The sequence below is a fragment of the Dermacentor albipictus genome, chromosome 10, assembly GCF_038994185.2.
Source record: "Dermacentor albipictus isolate Rhodes 1998 colony chromosome 10, USDA_Dalb.pri_finalv2, whole genome shotgun sequence".
In the NCBI taxonomy this organism is placed as follows: Eukaryota; Metazoa; Arthropoda; class Arachnida; order Ixodida; family Ixodidae; genus Dermacentor; species Dermacentor albipictus.
In genome coordinates this window covers 6,897,469-6,917,680 of record NC_091830.1, presented here as the reverse complement: position 1 = coordinate 6,917,680, position 20,212 = coordinate 6,897,469, and the positions used below count along the sequence as shown (strand labels likewise).

The 20,212-nt window shown below is 45.5% G+C and overlaps 2 protein-coding genes across 3 annotated transcripts; both read left to right on the top strand.

Annotated features, from left to right (window-relative positions):
- The first annotated feature begins 4,881 nt into the window (after nt 1-4,881).
- Nucleotides 4,882-13,126, top strand: LOC139050560 (uncharacterized). 2 transcript variants are annotated; one of them, XM_070527094.1, is made up of 5 exons: nt 4,882-5,105; nt 7,151-7,555; nt 8,130-8,640; nt 9,026-9,188; nt 12,987-13,126. In XM_070527094.1, exons 1-3 carry the CDS (start codon nt 4,965-4,967, stop codon nt 8,502-8,504), a joined length of 921 nt encoding a protein of 306 aa, XP_070383195.1. In that variant the 5' UTR covers nt 4,882-4,964; the 3' UTR covers nt 8,505-8,640; nt 9,026-9,188; nt 12,987-13,126. The 2 variants fall into 2 exon arrangements, with proteins under 2 accessions (XP_070383195.1, XP_070383196.1); XM_070527095.1 differs by having other exon boundaries at nt 4,971-5,105; nt 7,183-7,555.
- On the top strand, nt 13,018-19,559 carry mRpL14 (mitochondrial ribosomal protein L14). Its single transcript, XM_070527584.1, has 2 exons — nt 13,018-13,137; nt 19,314-19,559. Exons 1-2 carry the CDS (start codon nt 13,018-13,020, stop codon nt 19,557-19,559), a joined length of 366 nt encoding a protein of 121 aa, XP_070383685.1.
- Nucleotides 19,560-20,212: the final 653 nt, after the last annotated feature.

Genomic DNA, 20,212 nt, shown 5'->3' with positions numbered 1-20,212 from the left:
CCGCTTTGGCAGCGTATGTTATCCTTGTCTTTTATGTTACTGTTATTTCTTTCTGTGTAAATTTGTGCTTACACGGAGCCATGGATAGTCATTTTCTTTCATCTCGCTGTTCTGTTCTTTCGGTTCTTTCTTTCTGTCGAATAGTAAAGAAAGCAAAGGCAAAAAGTGTGATGCTTAGTTATTTGTGGCAAAGTACAGAACATTTACCCCCTTAAGTACAACAAACTTTAGGAGCATAAACGTTGAACACCTTTAACCGAGAACCTTATGCGCATCATCGGTATACTTCGTAATGGTGCATAAATCACTTCTTGAATTCAACAGGCCGCAACCATTAATGCACGGAAATTGATACGAAATAGCCGGTATATGCCACGTATACCTGGCTGTGTATCCGGCATATGGGTAAAGCGTACTCACTGATGACTAGGCTCTCTCAGATTCACTCATTTCAAAAGCGTGATTTCGAACACGAGTGGGTGACGAGAGGTGTGGGTATGCGTGAGTGTAAGCGTGAATGAGTACGTATCGGTGAGAGTGCGAACGTGAATGAGTAGCTGTCTGCGCAGTAACGGTTTTCAAGCGATAGCTTTACTGGCCGCGAACTTGCGATTTCGTCGTGGCGGTGCTCCGAGGAGGCGCATGACGTCACAACGCGCGCCTCGCAGCGGATATTTCTTTCTCTCTCTCGCTCCCTAGTCGCTACTGCGCATGCGCGACTAGTAGCACCAAGCAACAGGTGTTCCGCTGCTGCGCAGCGCCGCGCCTTTCCGCAGCCGCCGTTTGGTATGGCGTCACATCGCGTTCCTCGTCGTTGCGCTCGCCTCCGCTCGCTTCGCCAGCTGCGTCGCATGCCTGATAACATGTCGGAGGATTGAAAAGGAGAGCTCGTGTGCGCCGCAACCACAGTTGAGGCGGCAGTATGTACGGCGACAATTCTGATAAACAGGAGGCCTCCTGATAAACAGGCCTCCTATAGGAGGCCTGGAATCGACATCGGAACGAGATGAAGAGAAACGAATCACCCAGGAAACAGACGAACAGCGCGCCGAACGACTGGCTATAAACGCCGCAACATAGCTAGACAACCACACTAACCTGGACTTGCAATCAAAATTAACCAGGACTAACCATGTTATGCCTTAGCTTTCGCTACGTGTATCCTGGCATAGCCGAGCTAAGCCACTGTCAGTTTTTTAAATTGGCACTATAAAGATGACTATCACATTAAAGTGTGCTAGTAAACCTCGTGGGACATGCACGCAGAAAGAGAGACAGTTGGCGGCGCCGTTTCGAAATTCCCTTGCCACCTCCACATGACGCCATGGGTTTTGATAGTATATACTCCAGTCTAGTTACTCGTTTACCGATGGTACTATGAAAACAATAACATTGAATTCTAAACAAACAAACAAAAATGAACTTAGCGAGTTTTAAGAACTTTTCCCGTACTAAACCTGACTAAATGTGAGAATAGTCACTAAAATCTTTGTCACTAAGGCATGGGCGCGCAGCTGTTGCGTCACGAAATTTGAGAAAGCATGGACTTCGTTCTCTCCGCAAGGAGTCGGCGTCCTTTCCAGCAAAAGAACGGAAATAGAGATTGAAAAGAAATTAATATTTGCAAGACTAAAATGATTTAGCCTTATAGTATTGCTCTTAAGTTTGTCCTCTCCGTAAACGCGGTGCCAAGTCCACAACACTGTTTTCTAGATTCTGCGAATTACAAAACCGCAGTCATTTCGAGCTGTTGTTTTTTAATCTTACCATCACAACATCTAGAAGAGTTGACTGTTGGGATAGTTGGTCGTCCATATTTGAAGTAGTAACTTAGCGCGAATAAAACCACAGACACAAGAAAGACGGACAAGGACGGGACGCAGGGCGAAGACAGGACACCACAAACGCTGGACTGCATGTGTAATTCTTTCTTTGCGATATACCAATATAGAAGCGGCGCTAAGACACTTATCGCTCTTTTTTTATGCTAAATGCCTCGAATGCCAATCTGCGGGGTTGTGATTTAAAGTGACGTAGTACACGGGTTTTGTAAAGAAAGCTGGCTGCACTGGCGTCTTCGGCAGCAATCTCATAGGTGTCCTAGGGACGTATTCTGAAACGTTCGCCGCGGCGAACTTTTCGCACTGGCCACGCCTCCGCCGTTGCGGCGCGCGCTGAATGGCTGCTTTGACAAAACCGGAAATTCATTTGCGCCACCTGAATTTCCGGTTTTGTCAAAGCAGCCATTCAGCGCGCGCCGCTACGGCGGAGGCCTGGCCAGTGCGAAAAGTTCGCCGCGGCGAACGTTTCAGAATACGTCCCCTATATAGGTAGGGGCGTTGCTGTCACGAGGCAAAAGAATTACAGCTGTTTCAGTCGAAATGTTCCCTTCTGTCGTTACAAACGAACGTCGAGCACTCGATGCAAATGTGGCGTTTCATTTCATATTGGCGCACCGTATGGCGTATGCAGCTTCGCTATTGGTGTGGGGCCATTACTGAAAGTGTTTGGCCTTCAGTTGAATTCATCAATCTTATCACATATGGAAAACCAGACTGAAATGATAAAATTCCAGCGGTTTGAAAATGAAAATTGTGTAGCAACTACGCAGTGTTCATTTATGCATGAGGTTGTAGAAAATGTTCTACTCGTTTACCTTTATGCACCATAGTACAGTAACTAACGGTATAAGTATTTTTATTACGTGCACGCTTGGCTATTCCACAAATGAAGACAGTAGCGTAGTATATGCATGCTCACGAATTTTGGGAATCTTCGAGACGTGTTTTTTTTTTTCCCCTGAGCTTGCGAATAAATACGCTGGTGTTATTTTTTTCGAAAAACTTCTTTAGACACGAATTCGAACATACCAAAACAGGTGCTGTAGTTTCAGGATTCTTGCTAAGTTAACGTCACTTAATTCGGCACTCAACCACTTCGATGTCGAAATCTCGAGACGTACTCTAAAGGAATCAAGTTTATGGCAACATATTAGGTGATTACATATGAATATGTTTCGGATTATTTTCTTATTCACCTTTGTGTGTGCATCTCTTATATGCCATGTGTCCCACATAATTACTCGTGCCAAAGTTTTAAAATATGCAGTGCCACGTAGCTGGACAGAACCTTCTACACGCAGCTTGCATTACCCATTTTGTTTCTGCATTGCTTCGAAAACTTTTCTCCTTAATTTGTGGCACCTCTGATAACTTGCGATAGTTTGTTTAGCTGACGAAGGACAGTAACCCGAGTTTAACAGTCAGCTGTTGCAAAATATTTGATTAGATTCGATATCCGAAAGTGTCGAATAGTTCATTTTCAAAGACGAATACGATTTGTTAATCTGTAATATTCGGTTCGTACACGAAACTTCGAATGCTCACCCACCCCTACAATTGAAAGAATAGTAGTTTTATCAGCTGTATAAGGTGCTGTAAATATGCACTTACCTACTAAATTTACGAGCACGGTATCGCGCGTGCACCAGCAAACATGAACACATCTCACTCGCTGTCAGAATGCTGGCGTGATGGACAGCGGCAGCAGCAGCAGCGAGCGAACTTTCCTTCTTGCTGCCTCTCGCTGCAACGTTAACTAGCCACGCGAGAACACAGTAGCCTAGCCTTTGTGCGCACTACACATTAGAGAGCTCTAGTTTAGGGGACGCAAGCGGCTTGCGTACGCAATCCGCTTGCGTTTCTTAAATTAAAACTCTCTGTTACCTCCAAGATCATGCGCGCATGGCCGAGCTAAGCCGCGCCATGTGCAGCCGTAGCCGGAGTAGAAGAGGAGATGCGACGTGACTGCAGGCATCATCATCACCATCATCAGCCGCAGCCGGAGGGCGCGGGTAAACATGGTTTCAGGTTACTCGGGGCCGCGGGAGAGGAAACCAGACGCTTGTCAATAGAACATATGCGTTCGTGGCGCTTCTGTCACGTAGTTATGTATATACCCAATAATAAATGAGTGAAAATTTTATTGTGACCATATAATTTCCCTCTACACGGTTCCCACCTCGACCTTGTGCGCGTGGAAGGTTAGCAGGTCTCCAGAGGCGAGCGGTGCAATTGGTAGCAAAAATGATACAGCCAAATGCATCGTACGTCACGCTCCACTCAATCGGCCCTGCAACGAAGCACGGGGACTTCTTCAGATGTTTTGCTTTGTATGTGTCCCTCCGCCTGAGAAAGACAGCGCTCGCAGTCCGCCCGTGTTCCCGGACAGGTCCAGGTGAGCCGGAGGACATCCACCTCGTCCGCCGGAGCCGAGCAATTTGGGCAAGCTTGAGGGTTTCGATTACCCTCTCCAGAATGCAAGGCCCGTCCGGATGCGCCGGATGCAGCCAGTCCGGATGCGCTGCAGCATCCTGCTGAACTGAAGTATAGTTCAGTTCATGTTAAGATGCAGTTGGAGGAACGTATTGTGCGTACCCAACGAAATTTGGGAAACATTAAAGTATATTATTTTTTATTTATCCTAAGGAAAAGGGAGAGAAATCAAGCAGAGGAAAGGCAGGGAGGTCAACTAAACGACCGTCCGGTATGCTACCCTATAGTCTAGGTGTAGGGGAGAGGGAAATAGAAAGGGGGAGGGAGCTAGTGAACACTGCGTGCACGCGGGAGGATGCTGCTGTTCCTCAGTGACTTGGCGCAACCTACTCTGGGAGATCGGCCTTGAATCTGGTGGCGCAAGGGTTAAAATAATAATGGTAATAATTTTGAGGAATATGATCTGAAAAAGAAACACCACAGGAGGAGGAACGCACTGCCCGATTCTTAGTCAATTTTCCCTTTAGTGGTTATGCGCCACAACCTTTGAAGTCATGTAGCGAGCATCATCATCACTTTCGGCATGTACTGCCATACAAATTACGAGCCATGTTTTGAGGCAACAACAGTAACGAACTATGTGAGAGGGCAAAGCTACAATGGCTTGACCGAGAAGAAGAAGTGTCGGGCATGCGGCATGCCTGGCTGGCCGCCGCCGCCGTGTGGCTTGCCGCTGCGCTGCCCGACCAGGAGGACGACAGGGCGCTGCAGCCGGGCGTCCCCTGCGACGAGTGGGACGCGTCCACGGGCACCTGCTTCTTTCGGCGACAGGTACGTGGCACCGCGCCGCGCGCAGGCGACGCATGCTACGCGTCTATCGCCTCGCCGCGATACCTGCCAATGCAATACTCGCCGTGAGAAGGCAACAAACAACGACACCAATTAATGTCAATGAAAGTGGATGAAAAGACTACTTGCCGCAAGTGGGGAACGATCCCACTTCTTCGCATTACGCGTGCGATGCTTGCGTCATTGCCATTAATTTATCATTTATTTATTTCAATTAGTAAGTACTAGTAATTTCCCCTGTGATGTCCTTGGTGTGTTCGTTGGCTTCATATGATATGATCAGTAAAAAATCGGGCCCCTTGGTTAACCTTCTTTCTCCTCGTTCTTACATATACAGGGTGTCGCACCAAGATTCAAAAATATGCAAATGCCACGTAGCTGGAAAGAACTAAGGTAACGTTGTTTGCCGTCGCTTGGAGATACTCAGATTATTTTTTGCAGCCTGCCTAATTACATAATTAGGCTCAATCAATTAAACAACTTCTCAAATATTATAATTAGGTGAAAAGTACCAAGAAGAAAATTGTATAGCAACATGAAAAACCCCCGATACAGCTTTCTGTTGTTCAATACGTGCTGCATACCCTCCTCCTCCTTCTACTTACAAGGGTTTAAGAAGTGACAACTATTGGTTGAAGAATGCATAATCATTTCACAAAAGCATGTCACGCTTGCCAGTCGTACAGCACCAACGAACCCGCCACGTGAACGCGCGCACGGTCATCCGAGATCGGCAAACATGCGACCGAAGGCAGCTCGCAGCACGAATTAGCACCAGAGTTGCAGAGTAGCAACTCCGAATTTGGCACGATTCTGGAATCACTCCACATTTTTAATTAACCGGAATGGAATGGGAATGATGACATCAGTATGGCAGATGGAGTGGAAATTGAGTGGGAGCCCGAGATTTGGCAATGGAGTTGGAATGAAAAGGAACATTGTTCAGCAGCTCTAAACGAGTAAATTTGCTAGTTAGACTAAATTAGATTTGGTCAATTTATTACGTTTCTCAATTTTTGTTCCGTACGGCTGTTGCAGTATCCACCTATACGTGACTAGCTCTGCCGCAGTAATCATAAACAGCCCGGTATTCTACAATATTCTACATCCGGAAATCTGACTGACTATCATCTACATCCGGAATCTGACTATCCGGAAACCTTTCACCGTGGCATTGTTGAAGTACATTTAAAGACAGCAACATTTAGGTTGAGTTCAACTCCTTAACATTTAGTTAAGAGCCAACTCGTTAGTTTTAGTGAACTCCTTAAAGATTAGTACAGGCTATTTAAGTTGCCAAGAATTCTTTGATTTAGCAAGGACATGTTTGCCCTCCGACAAAGGAATGCAGGCCAAAGCACGGCCTCGTCGTAAATAGTTGCACCCTGCGCTGAGTGAAAGCGCTTCTGAAGAGATTCCGCGTTTTAATTCACGTGAGCTTAGGCTGGGGAAGAGGCAACATGAACACCTTATTAGCAACTGTTAAATAAGACAGGACACACCCTTGAGTGTAAGGGTTTACTTACTTTGCGGATTCTCCCTTCCGCGTCTGGGCAAACGCGAAGCCGTCACTCGTGGAAACTGCTTCGATCCAGCCTCTTGTTCAGGGTCAAACGCTGCCGGACTATTTGGCGCAATAACACATGTGCAGCAGCCACGCGCCCGTAGCTTTCCATTCATAGCCATAGAGAGTTGTCCGCGAGTATAATCATTTCACAACAATCCGAACAATACTGCCACCTAAGGACAGTCCAGAGCTAGAGCAATAATGAGGATGTGGAGGAGTCGGACGAGAAGGAAGGGAGATTGATTAGCAGAGAAGATAAAAGGCCTGTTGGGGGCCCGCCATCATGACTCTATACTCTGCAGCCTGCCGCTGACAACTGGACCTCGGTCAACAGAGTGAGGAATGAGGAAGAGGGACGGAAATATGACAGATAGGGGCCCTTCATTCATGACGAGTCTAATTAAAGGATCTTAGACGTGACTGTGCAGATGGCTGCCATGCATCGTCACTGTGGCCGCAGGTGGGCGACACGGTGACATTGTGGCTGCGCAGTGCTGGTACCGGCGTGGGTCGTGTCGCGTGGCGACGGCGGTACCGCGCGCTGGACGGGTCGTCGTCCCACGGCGGCGGAGACGCTGTGGTTGAGCTGCGACCGGACACGGCCCCGTGGAACGTAGCCATCGGCGCCGGTGAGCTGCGCATTTCGCCCATCACCGACTCGGACCTGGAACCCAACAGCTGGGAGGCCATGGCGGGACCCTTGGGCAACCTCAGCTTCCGCCTCGAGCTGCTGCCTGTAGACTTGGGGCCCGTGTTTCGCGGCGACCAGCTCACCATCAACCTCGAGCACTACCTCACGCTGCCGCTCGAGTCACTGCACTTCCGCTGGGACTGGGATTACCAGCCACTAGCCACCAACATGCGGGTACGCTCGTGCGCGGAGGATGCCACAATTATGTGCGTCATTTGATACGAAAATCTTTGACGTTAAGAAAGAAGCACAACAAAAGAACATCTAGCAGACGATTGTGAATAAGCAAACAGAACAAACACATAGCTATCTTTGAAGAAGGGCGCAAATTAACACATATACAGACGAAGCAAACGGGAACGACGGCCAACAGGACTGTAATGTAATTGTGTTAATTTTGCCCCTCTTCTGACAGCTATGCATAAGCCCAATATGAAGTACTGTCGATCACGTGTTTCTTGTCGGCTGCTGTTCCTTTGCAGCTGCCGTAGTTTCTATGCTCACAATGATAGTTATGGGCACGGTGGTGGTTATGGTGTAGTTATGGGTCTTGGACCCGCCATCTTGATAATGCACCGGCTCATACATGGCTCATATTCATGATTATTTATTTCGCTGGAGTGCAGGAGGGCATTACGGTCACTTGGCACTCCATAATATTAGAGAGGGAGGGGGGTGCATGAGAATATGTTGGGGTTCGGTGGCCCCCCATTGCACCCTTCTATAGCCGCCCCTGACCTACTCGCAGGTGAGCCGGTCAGGCCGCTCGCTGCGCATCACGGGCCTGCGGCGAAGCCAGGGCGGCCTGCTCGCGTGCTCCGTGTACTCGTCAACAGGCCTTTTAGTGGCACGGCGCCGCTTCAGGCTGCGCGAACCCATCGAGGAGCCCTTGCCCGAACTGCAGAGCCCGTTCCAGTTGCAACAAACCGGCGGTCGAGTCAAGCGCGGCGTAGTCGAATCAGACACCACCGACAGCCAGCTGCTGGCGCCCTGCACAAGACACACGCAATGTGGACTGCACGCCTCGTGTCGTATGCGCTACTGCGTATGCGGCGCCGGATACGTTGGCAATGGGCTCTTCTGTTGGGAGTCTGCCGCTGCTGCAGCAGCAGGCGGAGGCTAGGTCATCCTCCCGTTCGTTTTGCTTGAACTCGCCTGCGTCAGCGACATCGCCATCGCTATCACGGGTTATCCAGCTTCAGCCGCTTTAGTCCATTTCAATCCAAGCGAATTTGCGTTCTGCTCATCGCGCTCACATGGTGCGTATTTTCTGCTTCTTCTTCTTCATGTTATTGTACGGTGGTTGTTGAACAATTTGAATGAAAGAAAAGTCCGGTCATGTTACAATTATTACACGAAGCCTTAGACGGACAAGCGTCAGATTGTGCTACAGCTGGAATCAGAAGCATATGAAGCACCCGACCACCTAGCAGACCAAAAGAACGCTAAACTGCAGTCGCAGGACCTCTCAGCCTCTTCTTTAATCCTTTCTGGGTCCTAAGTGGTTTAGAGGTTCGCGTTTTAATTATGATGTGTCAGAGACGCCCACCAGGCCGAAAGAATACAGCGATAGAAGGTTGTGCTAGCGAAGTGTGCGTATTATATAACGTTTTTAAGTACTTACAATGACATCTTCGTTTGCAGTGATAACTCGAGTGAAGTTCGCGCAATGAGATGCACCAGCTGACCCGGGCGCCGGCGCACTAATTGTCAGTGGCTCTTCCCGGTTCCTTTCAAGGATGATGCGCTCTGCCGTGAGTGCCGGTATGTTACTTCTGGGCCACTGTATTCGCCAGCGTGGATTCAGGTGAGTTATCGAAAGGCGCCCTTATTTTGGTCTTTACCCCTATTCCTAGCAGTGCTATGGGACCGAACGACTGTTATCGCCTTACTGCCGTTCATATAGTACAGAACAGCGCCAAGGTCGGTCGGAGAAAGGGAAGTACTTGGTTGTCTGTAGTAATCAATATCTATAAGGGGGAGTGGATATTCTGCCGTGCCGGCAGAGTCGCCTGAAAGATATTTTGCCGGCACTTTGTCCTCATTGGCTAGCTACGGTCACGCCGGGAGAGTCAGATACCACCAAACGGAGTCCTCAGGAGAGCACCTGAGATTATTATAAACCGGGCGGCGCAGGATATCTATATGGCATCCAAGAAACACCGGGGTTACCAACGCTGGACCCAGATTGGTCCACTCCCGGTTTCAGACCCTGTTGCCCCTTTGGTGTCATGGAGGCGCCGCCAAAGTATAAGAAATAATGACATGTTCTTTACACTTCGTAATAGCGCAGCTTCTCACTTCCCTCGTGGCCCGACGAAAGCCAACCAACGGGGACGAACTGCCAGCGAAATTTCTCTCGAGCTACTGTGCCGGTACAACATCCACTGCCGTTAAATAAAGACAAGACTCGGCAGCCCTGTGCCAATGACTTCACCAAGGAGCTGCTACCCTTTCACATGACCTAACAATCCCAGTCATGCACCCGAATTAATGTTAACATAATGAATGCCCAAGATTAGACTTCACTCGAATGCCACTGAGCACTGCTGCCATGTTGCACATCTGCAAGTGGGCAGATTGATCGTGAGTGGTGGTTAATGTTATCAGTGACATGGTGACATTTGTAGTTCTCCATTCCCTCAGTGCATGAGTCAAGAACAATTCCTTGAAGGATGTACACCTCATCTATCTGGCATAAAGGGCACACTGTGTCGGCCGCAAATTGTTGTGCTGAGATTTCTGTTTGAATGAAAGTATACAGTGTATGGAAGCTGCAGGTACGCATGAGCTCATAGGTGAGCATCAAGGCAATCTACAGTGCAGTGTTGTAAATCTCGGAAGCCATGGAGTTGGTTCTTCTCCACTCTCTGCTTGACAACGCTGCACATTTGCTCATGAGCAGTTTTGACATGGACCTAATTTCATCTGTGGTGTGCCTGTCCTAATCTGCCTCACTGACCTGGCACTCACGCTATCTTGGGCTAGAGGTGATTATACAGGAGAAAATGATGAGACATGCTGTACAGTTTTTTACTTGCCCTTATGGTACTTCAAAGGTGCAATGTAAATACAGGACTTTAATAGTTTTATGCTATGTTTAATGTGATCTGGTAAAAGTAGTTTGTAGTGTGGCGTAAGTTTATAAGGCACTTTTTTTTTCTTTGCAAGATGTGTAGAAAAGGTGTAATGTTGGTTGCTTGGTTGGCCCTGTACTTAGGCTTAAAGGCACACTAAAGGCCAATGCTGAGTCGACGTAGCCTGTTTAAATACCATTCCAGAAACCTTGCAACACTTGTTTCGTGCCAAGAAAAGACTAAGCTTATGAGAATATTGTATCTGAAAGTTCTGAATACCTTTTCCGAAATTCAAATCTCCCGCCACCCAACCGGGGGAGTGGTGGCGTTGCACATGCAATCACCACCCTTTGCTGCCGTCGGTGAGTGAAGCGGCGCCCAACAGACGGTGGCACTGAGCCAAGGTGGATTCACCCCTGCAGCTTCTTTTTGGTTAAGTGCCGTAGACCGTTCGGGAATTCTGCGACATCACAAGGAAGTTGAATTTTCTGCTACTTGCAGTTTGTGTGAGTTTCGCGAGCCAGCAAAACCAGCGCAGCACTACGCGATCAGAAAAGTACTGAAACGCAAAAGCATGGGCGGCGCAGAATCAAGCGAAAACAAAACCTTTTGACCGCTCGCGCCGTTGTCAGTGGTAATTTCAATGAGTTCTTTTTTCTAAACATGAAATGGAACTGGACAAGTAGCATTTTATTTCATCTTATAATACAATATGAGGATGTTTTTTACAATGAGTATTTAAGTACTAGTGACAGAATTTAACTGAGGAGTGCTTTCGTCATCGGGCAAGTGCTTGAATATTCCGGGGAAGTCTCTAATATCATATCCTGCATTTAGCTCGCTCTCTCGGTTATTAAGGCCCTGTTCACGATAATATTGACACCTTAGAGATTCTCGAGCACTAATCTATCACTTTAGCCTGACTTAGTATTTCCCTTTAGTGTCCCTTTAATTTTAAAGATCCTCAAAGATTTTATTTTCGAGAGATTGCGTGAAACATTGCAAGTGATTTACATATGCAGTAGAAGATTCTATTGTTCAGGAACTGTAGGCGAGGCCTCCTGCCAGAGTGAAAAAGGAAAGTAAAGAATGAAGTGCTTAAGCAATAAAAGGTTTGCAAATGCATTAACATAACATGAAAATAACAAGATATTAACAAGGCATAACCGTGCGATCACATGTATCAAAAAAGAAAGAACTACGCATTAAAAAATAAAAAACGATTTCAGTTAATCTTCAGCAGTTCAATAGATGTAGCATCTTTAAATTTATATGTCTAAGGAATTCCAAAAGGTTATTAAAAAGGACTGTTTGTTTACCATGGTCAGTATTTATCTGTGGCAAAAGAAGATTATGCCTCATGGAAAACCATGAAAGGAGGGGATTTTGTATATTCAGATGCTCTCTTTAATGCGACCCATCATTTTGTGAACTTGTAGTGTAAGCCCATAATGAAGCTTTCCTTCACCACAAATGCAATGTGGTAGAGCATCAACTTCAGAACTGTATGGTTCTGGGTATGAACCCACAAAAAATTTGTGCACTTTTTTATTCTTTTTTCATTTCCAAGGGCTTGAGCATGATGTTACAAGGGGCCACAAAATTACAAGGATGTCCCAATACCTATTTGCTTAGTGCAGTAAAATGTGCAGTAAAGGCTTTGGTCTCTGAAGTAACATAAATGGGCAAGGAAGAAACAGTTTTAGCAGCCTTTTGCATACCCTCGTACTGCACTAGTTAGAGGTGAAGCCTAACACAATCAAATGTAAAAGACGACTTGGTCTACACCTGGTTCATGTACTGGTACTGGTTCATGTACAAAATTCAATGCAGCTTACAGACGAAGAAAGACATGTTGGCATAAACAACCTTTGTCTGTAAGCTGCACTGAATGTTCAACACAAACTACACCAAATATGTAACAAACGAGAAGAGGGGAAACCAAGGGGCCCAGTTATTGTTAGTTACGGCCATACAAAGCCAGCAGATAATGAATGTAACGAAAGCATAGGGGATATTATTTGCTGCAGTTTATAGAATCGTAGAAATTATGAGTAAAGGGAAATGAAACTGGACAAAAAAGCACGACTTGCTGCCAGTGAGAGCCAACTCACATCGAAGAATGTGAAGAAGTAAAGACAATTGCTATGTTCGTTTTTTCTCAATCTTGACACCGTCTGCTTTTGTACAAATTGGAAATAAATTTGATTGGTTGATTCTGTCTGTGCTTGCTTGTGGCAGTTTCAGTGATCACAGGAACAGGGCGAGCCAGTGTATTGTGACACCATGTGGCATCCACCACCTTTGTAGCAAAACTGGAACTGGTTTGCAGAAAACAAAGTACTACAGTAAATTATTTAGGGCACTCTGACATTTGCGAGTGTTTCTTTTTATGTTTAAAGTGTTTCTTTTTTTATTTAAGGCAAGGAATTGATATAACTAAAGTACTTCTTTCAAATAGGCTAATGTTGATGAAGTAGTATTGTCACTCGGTGGTTCCAAGTGTTCCTCGGAATTTTTCGTTCCAGCACAAGTACAGTGGCACAGCACCTACAGAAAATGTCGCGCCTCCGAGTCGTGGACAACAGCGCACTGGGTCGCCAGGCCATGATGGATGGAAAGCCACCAAAAATCATCCATGTGTACAACAAGACTGGCTTTGCCACCATTGGTGATAAGGTGCGGACTAGCCTTCAGGGCATAGTTATAGCATGCCATTCTTTCGGCTGCACTCAAGTTCAGCTACTATATTCTAAACAAAAAATGCCCTGAGAACCACTGATAAACTGTATTAGACCACGGACTACAGGCAAATGCCTATAGTCCAGCCTCTCGATGGCCAATAACATTTAATATGCAATCTGCACAGGTGCCTCCACCCAATTAAAAAAAAATAAAGCATGACGTGCTGCATGTTACACAAGCAAATTTGCCTAAACACAGTTTGTACCAACATATACGTTGAAAACTCCTCGTTTCAACAAAAAGAAAATTGATGTGTGACTGATAATGGAATCCAACCTCTGCTGCCAAGCACAGCAGCTCAGTGCCCTAACCATTAGACCACAATCACACGCATGCTTCCCTTGGTGCTTTAAGCCCATTCAGCCTTCTAAAACATCTGGTGCATGTGTACCTTGCCACTTTCTTGTCTTCTTTCCTTCATTCATCTTACTGACCATGATGGCAGTTCCAACTTCATGATCGGCCAAACTTAATCAAATTTTAACACTTCTTCACTGGAGTACAAGTGCCATCCTTGTTTTAACATTGGCCACATGGCATAAACATAGGTCCATACGGTTTTATACACTGTTGCTGGTTACATCACAATACCATGCTTCTCTAGCCAACGCCCATTCAATGACCAAGTACAAACCAAATATCGGGTCACATGGCCGCTGTAGAACATGATTATCTTCAATGTAGTCACTGTCATTCTGTTACACAACTCAATTACACAAACACTTTCATCCACCTTGTATCGCTTTGTAGGACCCTAAGCAGCACTGAATAGACATTCTCTCAAAGCGCGCCTCCTGCTCCGGCGACCTGGCGATCCTGAGCCAGCGGAGGTGTTACCAGGGCCATGGAGGCAACGTTTGCAATGTTTGGCTGAGAATGGGGACTAGGGGCCTCAAGGCAGCTAGGTGCATTTCGCTTGACCTAGGCACTCCTTCGACGAAAAGTACCTTTATGTGCTGTTCCTGTTGGCGGTCTCATCTTGCGCACCATCAAGGTGTGACACCTGCAACGCCACTGGTGACACCCATCGCGCAACCATTGTGAGACTTGCAAGCTGCTTGGTAGCTGAGTGGCAACTCCGAAGTTGGAGTGATTCTGGCATCGTTCCACATTTTCAAAGACTCAGATTGAAATTATGGCACCAGTTTGGCATATAGAATGGGAGCTGGAGATTCCAGAATGGGCACATAGTGCCAGAGCACTAAATGTTGATATTAAGCGAGACATCATCATCAGCCTATTCATGTCCACTGCAGGACGAAGGCCTCTCCCTGTGATCTCCAATTACCCCTGTCCTGCGCCAACCGATTCCAAATAGCACCCACCAATTTCCTAATTTCGTCACTCCATCAAGTCTTCTGCCATCCTCTACTGCGCTTCCCTTCTCTTGGTACCCATTCTGTTACCCTAATGGTCCAACGGTTATCTACTCTGCGCATTACATTACCTCCCCAGCGCCATTTTGTTCTCTTAATGTCTCTTATAATGTCGTCTATGCCCGTTTGCTCTCTGATCCAAACTGCTCTCTTTCTGTCTCAGTTATGCCTAGCATTCTTCGTTCCGTCACTCTTTGCGCGGTCCTTAACTTGTTCTCAAGCTTCTTTGTCAGCCGTCAAGTCTCTATGCCATATGTCAGCACCGGTAAAATGCACTGATTGTATACTTTCCTTTTCAATGATAGTGGTAAGCTCCCATTCAGGAGCTCACAATGTCTGCCGTATGCGATCCAACCCATTTTTATTCTGTGAATTTCCTTCTCATGGTCCGGGTTCCCTGTGACCTAGGTAAACATACTCTTTCACAGACTCTAGAGGCTGGCATGCGATCTTGAACTCTTGTTCCCTTGCCAGGTTATTTATCATCATCTTTGTCTTCTGCATATTAACCTTCAGTCCCACTCTTACACTCTCCCTGTTAAGGTCCCCAATCATTTGTTGTAACTTGTCTGCATTGTAGCTGAATAGAACAATGTCATTGGTCAACCGAAGGTTGCTGAGATATTCGCCGTCGATCTTTACTCCCAAGCCTTCCCTGTATAATAGCTTGAATACTTCTTCTAAGCCAGTAGTGAATAGCATTGGAGAGATTGTGTCTCCTTGTCTGACCCCTTTCTTTATAGGTATCTTCCTGCTTTTCTTGTGTAGAATTAAGGTGGCTGTGGAATCTTTGTAGATATTTTCTAGGGTATTTATATAAGCGGTCTGTACTCCTTATTACGCAATGCCTCTATGACTGCTGGTATCTCTACTGAATCAAATGCTTTTTCGTAATCTATGAAAGCCGTATAGAGAGGTTTATTGTACTCCGCGGATTTCTCGATATCCTGGTATATCTATTGTAGAGTAACCTTTCCTGAAGCCAGCCCTCCAACCTTTGGTTGTCCTGAAGCCAACCCTTGGTTGACTAAATTCCAGTGTTTTCCTTATTCTATTGGACATTATTTTGTTAAATATTTTATATGAGGCTGGGAGTAAGCTAACGGGCCTATAATTTTTTAGTTCTTTAATGTCGCCCTTTTTGTGGATTAGTATAATGTTTGCATTCTTTCAGTTTTCTGGGACCCTTGCAGTCGATAGACACTTCGTATGAAGAGCCACCAGTTTTCCTAGTATTATGTCTCCTCCATCTTTGATTAAATGGATTGTTATTCCATCCTCTCCTGCCGCTTTTCCCTGTTTCATGCCTTGCAAGGCCTTTCTGACCTCATCTCTAGTTATAGGAGGAGTTTCTGTATACTGTTCATTATTGTTTTGAATAGAGTGCTCCTGAGTCGTCTGGGTACTGTAAAGGTCACTATAGAATTCTTCCGCTGCTTTTACTATATCTTCTAGGTTGCTGATAATATTACCCTGCTTATCTCTTAGTGCATACATCTTGGTTTGTCCTATGCCAAGTTTCCTTCTCACTGATTTCAGGCTGCATCCATTTTTTACGGCTTCTTCAGTCTTTCTACATTATAATTTCTAATATCCCTTATTTTTGCCTTGTTGATCAGTTTTGACAGTTCCGCGAATTCTACATTATCTCTTGAGTTGGACACTTTCATTCTCTGTTTCTTTATTAGGTCCTTTGTTACTTGGGAGAGCTTGCCTACTGGTTGCCTTGGTGCCTTGCCTCCCACTTCAATTGCTGCCTCTGAAGCCAGCCTCGTTACGGTTTCATTCATTACCTCTATGTCATCATCATCTCTCTGTTCTAAGGCTGCATATTTGTTTGCAAGTACCAGCCTAAATTTGTCTGCTTTTACCCTTACTGCCTCTAAGTTGACCTGTTTTTTCTTGACCAATTCTACTCTTTGTTTAAATTGAGGTGGATCCTGGCCCTCACTAACCTATGATCACTACATTTTACCCTACCTATTACTTACACTATGCTGGGATCAGCAGAAAGTATGAAATCAATTTCATTTCTTGTTTCACCATTAGGGCTTTTCCTAAGCGAGACTACAAAACCAGTAAGTTTCCCAATTAGACTAAACTAGATTTGGTCAATTTAATACATTTCTCAACTTTTACTCAATACGGCATTTTCCATATCTACCTATAGGCTGTAACCCCTGTCGCTGTAATTATTAACATCACAGCATTCTTCACATTCTATTCTTCTGACGATGTGGAAACATGTAATATTCGTGACAATGTTGCAATTAACTTAAAGCCGCTAACTTTTAGTTAAAGTGAACTCTTAACTTTTTGTTGAGGGTTTAAGTTCGTTAACTCCTTGGTTTTAGTGAACTCATTAACATTTAGCTAAGGAGTCAGGTTTCGAAGGATTATTCAATTTACCAAGAGTATGCTTGGCCTATGACAAAGCTATCCAGGTCAAAACCAGCCATGTCGCAAGCAATTGCACCATGCACAAGTCCATGCATTTGGAAAGCCTGCAATATTTTTTCACACACTGTCAACTATTCAGAATGTGCTATAACAGGTGGTCAGAGAAGTGTGCTGAAATATTGTCTACATTATTATGCCAGTACATGTGAACCAAGAAAGGCAGCAGACTTCAGCTATTTCATTTGCTCTGAACACGCTGTGACAGCAACATTCTCCTTGAAGACCATCGTCTTAACTTTGCTTGCCTGCTCTTTTGTCAAATAAAATTGCACTGATCCACTATGGGGGACATGGTGTAAGATTATTAAGACATTAGGAGTGTCAAAGTGGTAAAAAGTATGTATGAAGTGTGGGAAGCTGGTCATGTGGTAGAGATATACATAGTGCAACTGACAGTGGTCTGCTCCAGTCCATTGTCAGTTGCACTTCTCTCTTCGGTGAGACAGGAAGTGTGTTGAGTGAGTTCCTGAACAATACTTTCCAGTGTTGTGACTGCAGTTTAAACCATGGATCTGGGACCTCAAACAGGCGTGACCTGATCGTAATGCATTTTTCTCGCAATTACAGCTAAATAGCAACTGAAATATTTATGCTTTGCTTTACTCGAATGAATAATAGAAAGATTAAAGGGACACTGAAGGCAAATGCTAAGTCTTCTTACCTCATACCATTCCACAAACCTCTCAACGCTTTTATGCCAAGAAAAGACTTTGTTTATGAGAAAATTGCATCTGAAGGGTCTGAATACTTTCAACGCAATCCAACCAGGGGAGTGGTGGCGTCGCATGCGCCATCACCACCCTTTGCTGCCATCGGTGATTAAAACGGCGCCCGACAGATGTCAGTAGCGACCCTAGACAGAACGGTGGATTTGCCGCTGCAGATGCTTTTTGGTCAAGTGGCCTAGACCATTCGGGCATCCCGTGACATCACATGGAAGTTGAATTTTTTGCTACTTGCAGTCTGTGCGAGTTTCGTGAGCCAGCAAAACATGCGCAGCACTAAGCGATAACAAAACTACTGAAATGCGAATGCGTGGGCAGTGCGGAGTGGAGCAAAAGCAAAACTTTGTACCGCCCGCGTCTTTGTCAAGGGTAATTTCGATGAGCTCTTTCTTCTATAAATGAAATAGAACTGGACAAGTAGCATTTTATTCAGTCTTGTAATACAATGCAAAGATATTTTTTGCAACGAGTGGTTGAGTACTAGTGACAGAATTTAACTGAGGAGTACCTTCGTCATCCGGCAAGTACTTGAATGTCCAAGGGGATTCTCTAATCATGTCCTGCATTTACCTCAATTTCTCGATTATTGAGGCTCTGTTCGCAATAATATTGATGCCTTAGAGATTCTCAGGTACTAATCTATGACTTTAGCTTGACTTAATATTTGCCTTTAGTGTCCCTTCAAGCAGGTAATCTAAGGTAGGCAAGACCAATATTTTTGTTCTCGACTAAAAAAAAGAAAAATGGAACGTAACACTATTTGTTCTGTTCTTAAGACTTCAAAAATATGTTTGCTTTGGTCACTAGGCACGCAAGCGCAAATAGTAAACAGTTATACAAAATGCGGTTTATTTGCTGGAATTGGAGAAATTGAATATACCAGTTCAGCTACTCCAGTAGTGGGAAAGGTCCAGCTCTCAGCATTGTGAGGTGTTAAAAAAAAAGGATTGGAATTATGCAGATCTCCACTCCCCAGAATTGAATGGGAATGGAAGGCTCCACTTTGCAACTCTGCTCGGTAGCTGCAACAGTGCCATTCCTCCTGGTCAGTGGGAGTTGCCGTGTGGACAGTGTTCCACCATCATGTCACGTCTGTGTATATATTCAAAACACCACCGGAGTAGTCAAAGCGCAACACTAAATTTTACTGCTGTTGTCACTGCTTTACCCTTCAGGCAAAACTGCAGTTTTTTCTTCCAAATGTGAAGCTTTTTTCTTTGTAGCTTCCTACCACACTGAAGTGTATGGCAGTTTTTTCATTTCATAACACTTCCTACACCTTGTGGATTTCCACAAAACTGATTTGCCATACTGTACATGCACTTGGAGTTCTCAAATATATTGGCTCCACGCTGCGATCTGCTACCCTCCTGGTCAGGTGGGATGGCAGAGAAACTGCCCCAGAAACGCGTTGTTCGCAGGTTTAATTTCTGGATCAGGACAAATTTTTTCTTCAACTACGAAGTTCTCTTTCCAAGGAACCTGTGTGGGTGTCCTTTGTAGCTTTGTTCTACTGTCTGGCGGATTGAAATTTTTCCCTTCCTTGCAGTCACAGAGTGTTGCCTTGCAGGTGCTGGTGGCAATCCTCGGCCAAAAGAAGAGGGGCTTTGTCGTGGGCTGCAAGCACATGAAACAGCGGCCACTGGTGCCTCGCTACGACACAAACAACATGGTGCTGCTCGACGACAGCGGCAACCCACTGGGCACCCGCATTCTGGTGCCTCTGCCATCGCTGCTGCGGGGCGATAAACCACGCTACTCCAAGATCCTGGCTCTCTGCTCACGATTTGTCTGAAGCCACTCGTTCAAGCCCTCTGTGGAAGTGACTGCACTTGTCTGGCACCTTTTTCTCACATCAGTGCACAGTTTCAGAGGACGCTAAGTCAAGGAAAGTAGCCACTGTTAGTAAAAGCACCTTTTGACACACAGCCGTATTTCGTCAGCAGATAACGTTTTCGCAAATTTACAAAGGCTTCGATGAAGTATTTCAAGGCAAATGTGTGAATCGAAAGCGACCAACCATTAGAAATAAACTGCTACTGAAGCTTCAAAAAACGGCGGACCCCTCTACTAACAAACTGTCATGGCATGACTTTTTCTCTCTGTTGCGGGGGTGTGTGCACGTGAGTACATATATGCAAAGGCTAGTCTTATGCACCAGCAGTGCACTGTGGTGGGTTAGAAATGAATTTACATATTCAGATATGAATAGCCGATGACATCTAGTATCTAAACGTAGGCCAAACATTGAAATATTGTTTGGGCTAACATTAAGATGTGCTTCCTCTAGACAGCTAGTTGAGCATTCTTCTCAAAGCAGGAGCATGGCAACATTTCATCACAGTTCAAACCTACAGCCAGTGGAGCTTTCAGGGACTCTGCCACAAATACCATAAAAACTTGCACATAATACCGAGGTTTTTGATGACATCTGGGACAAATCTGGGT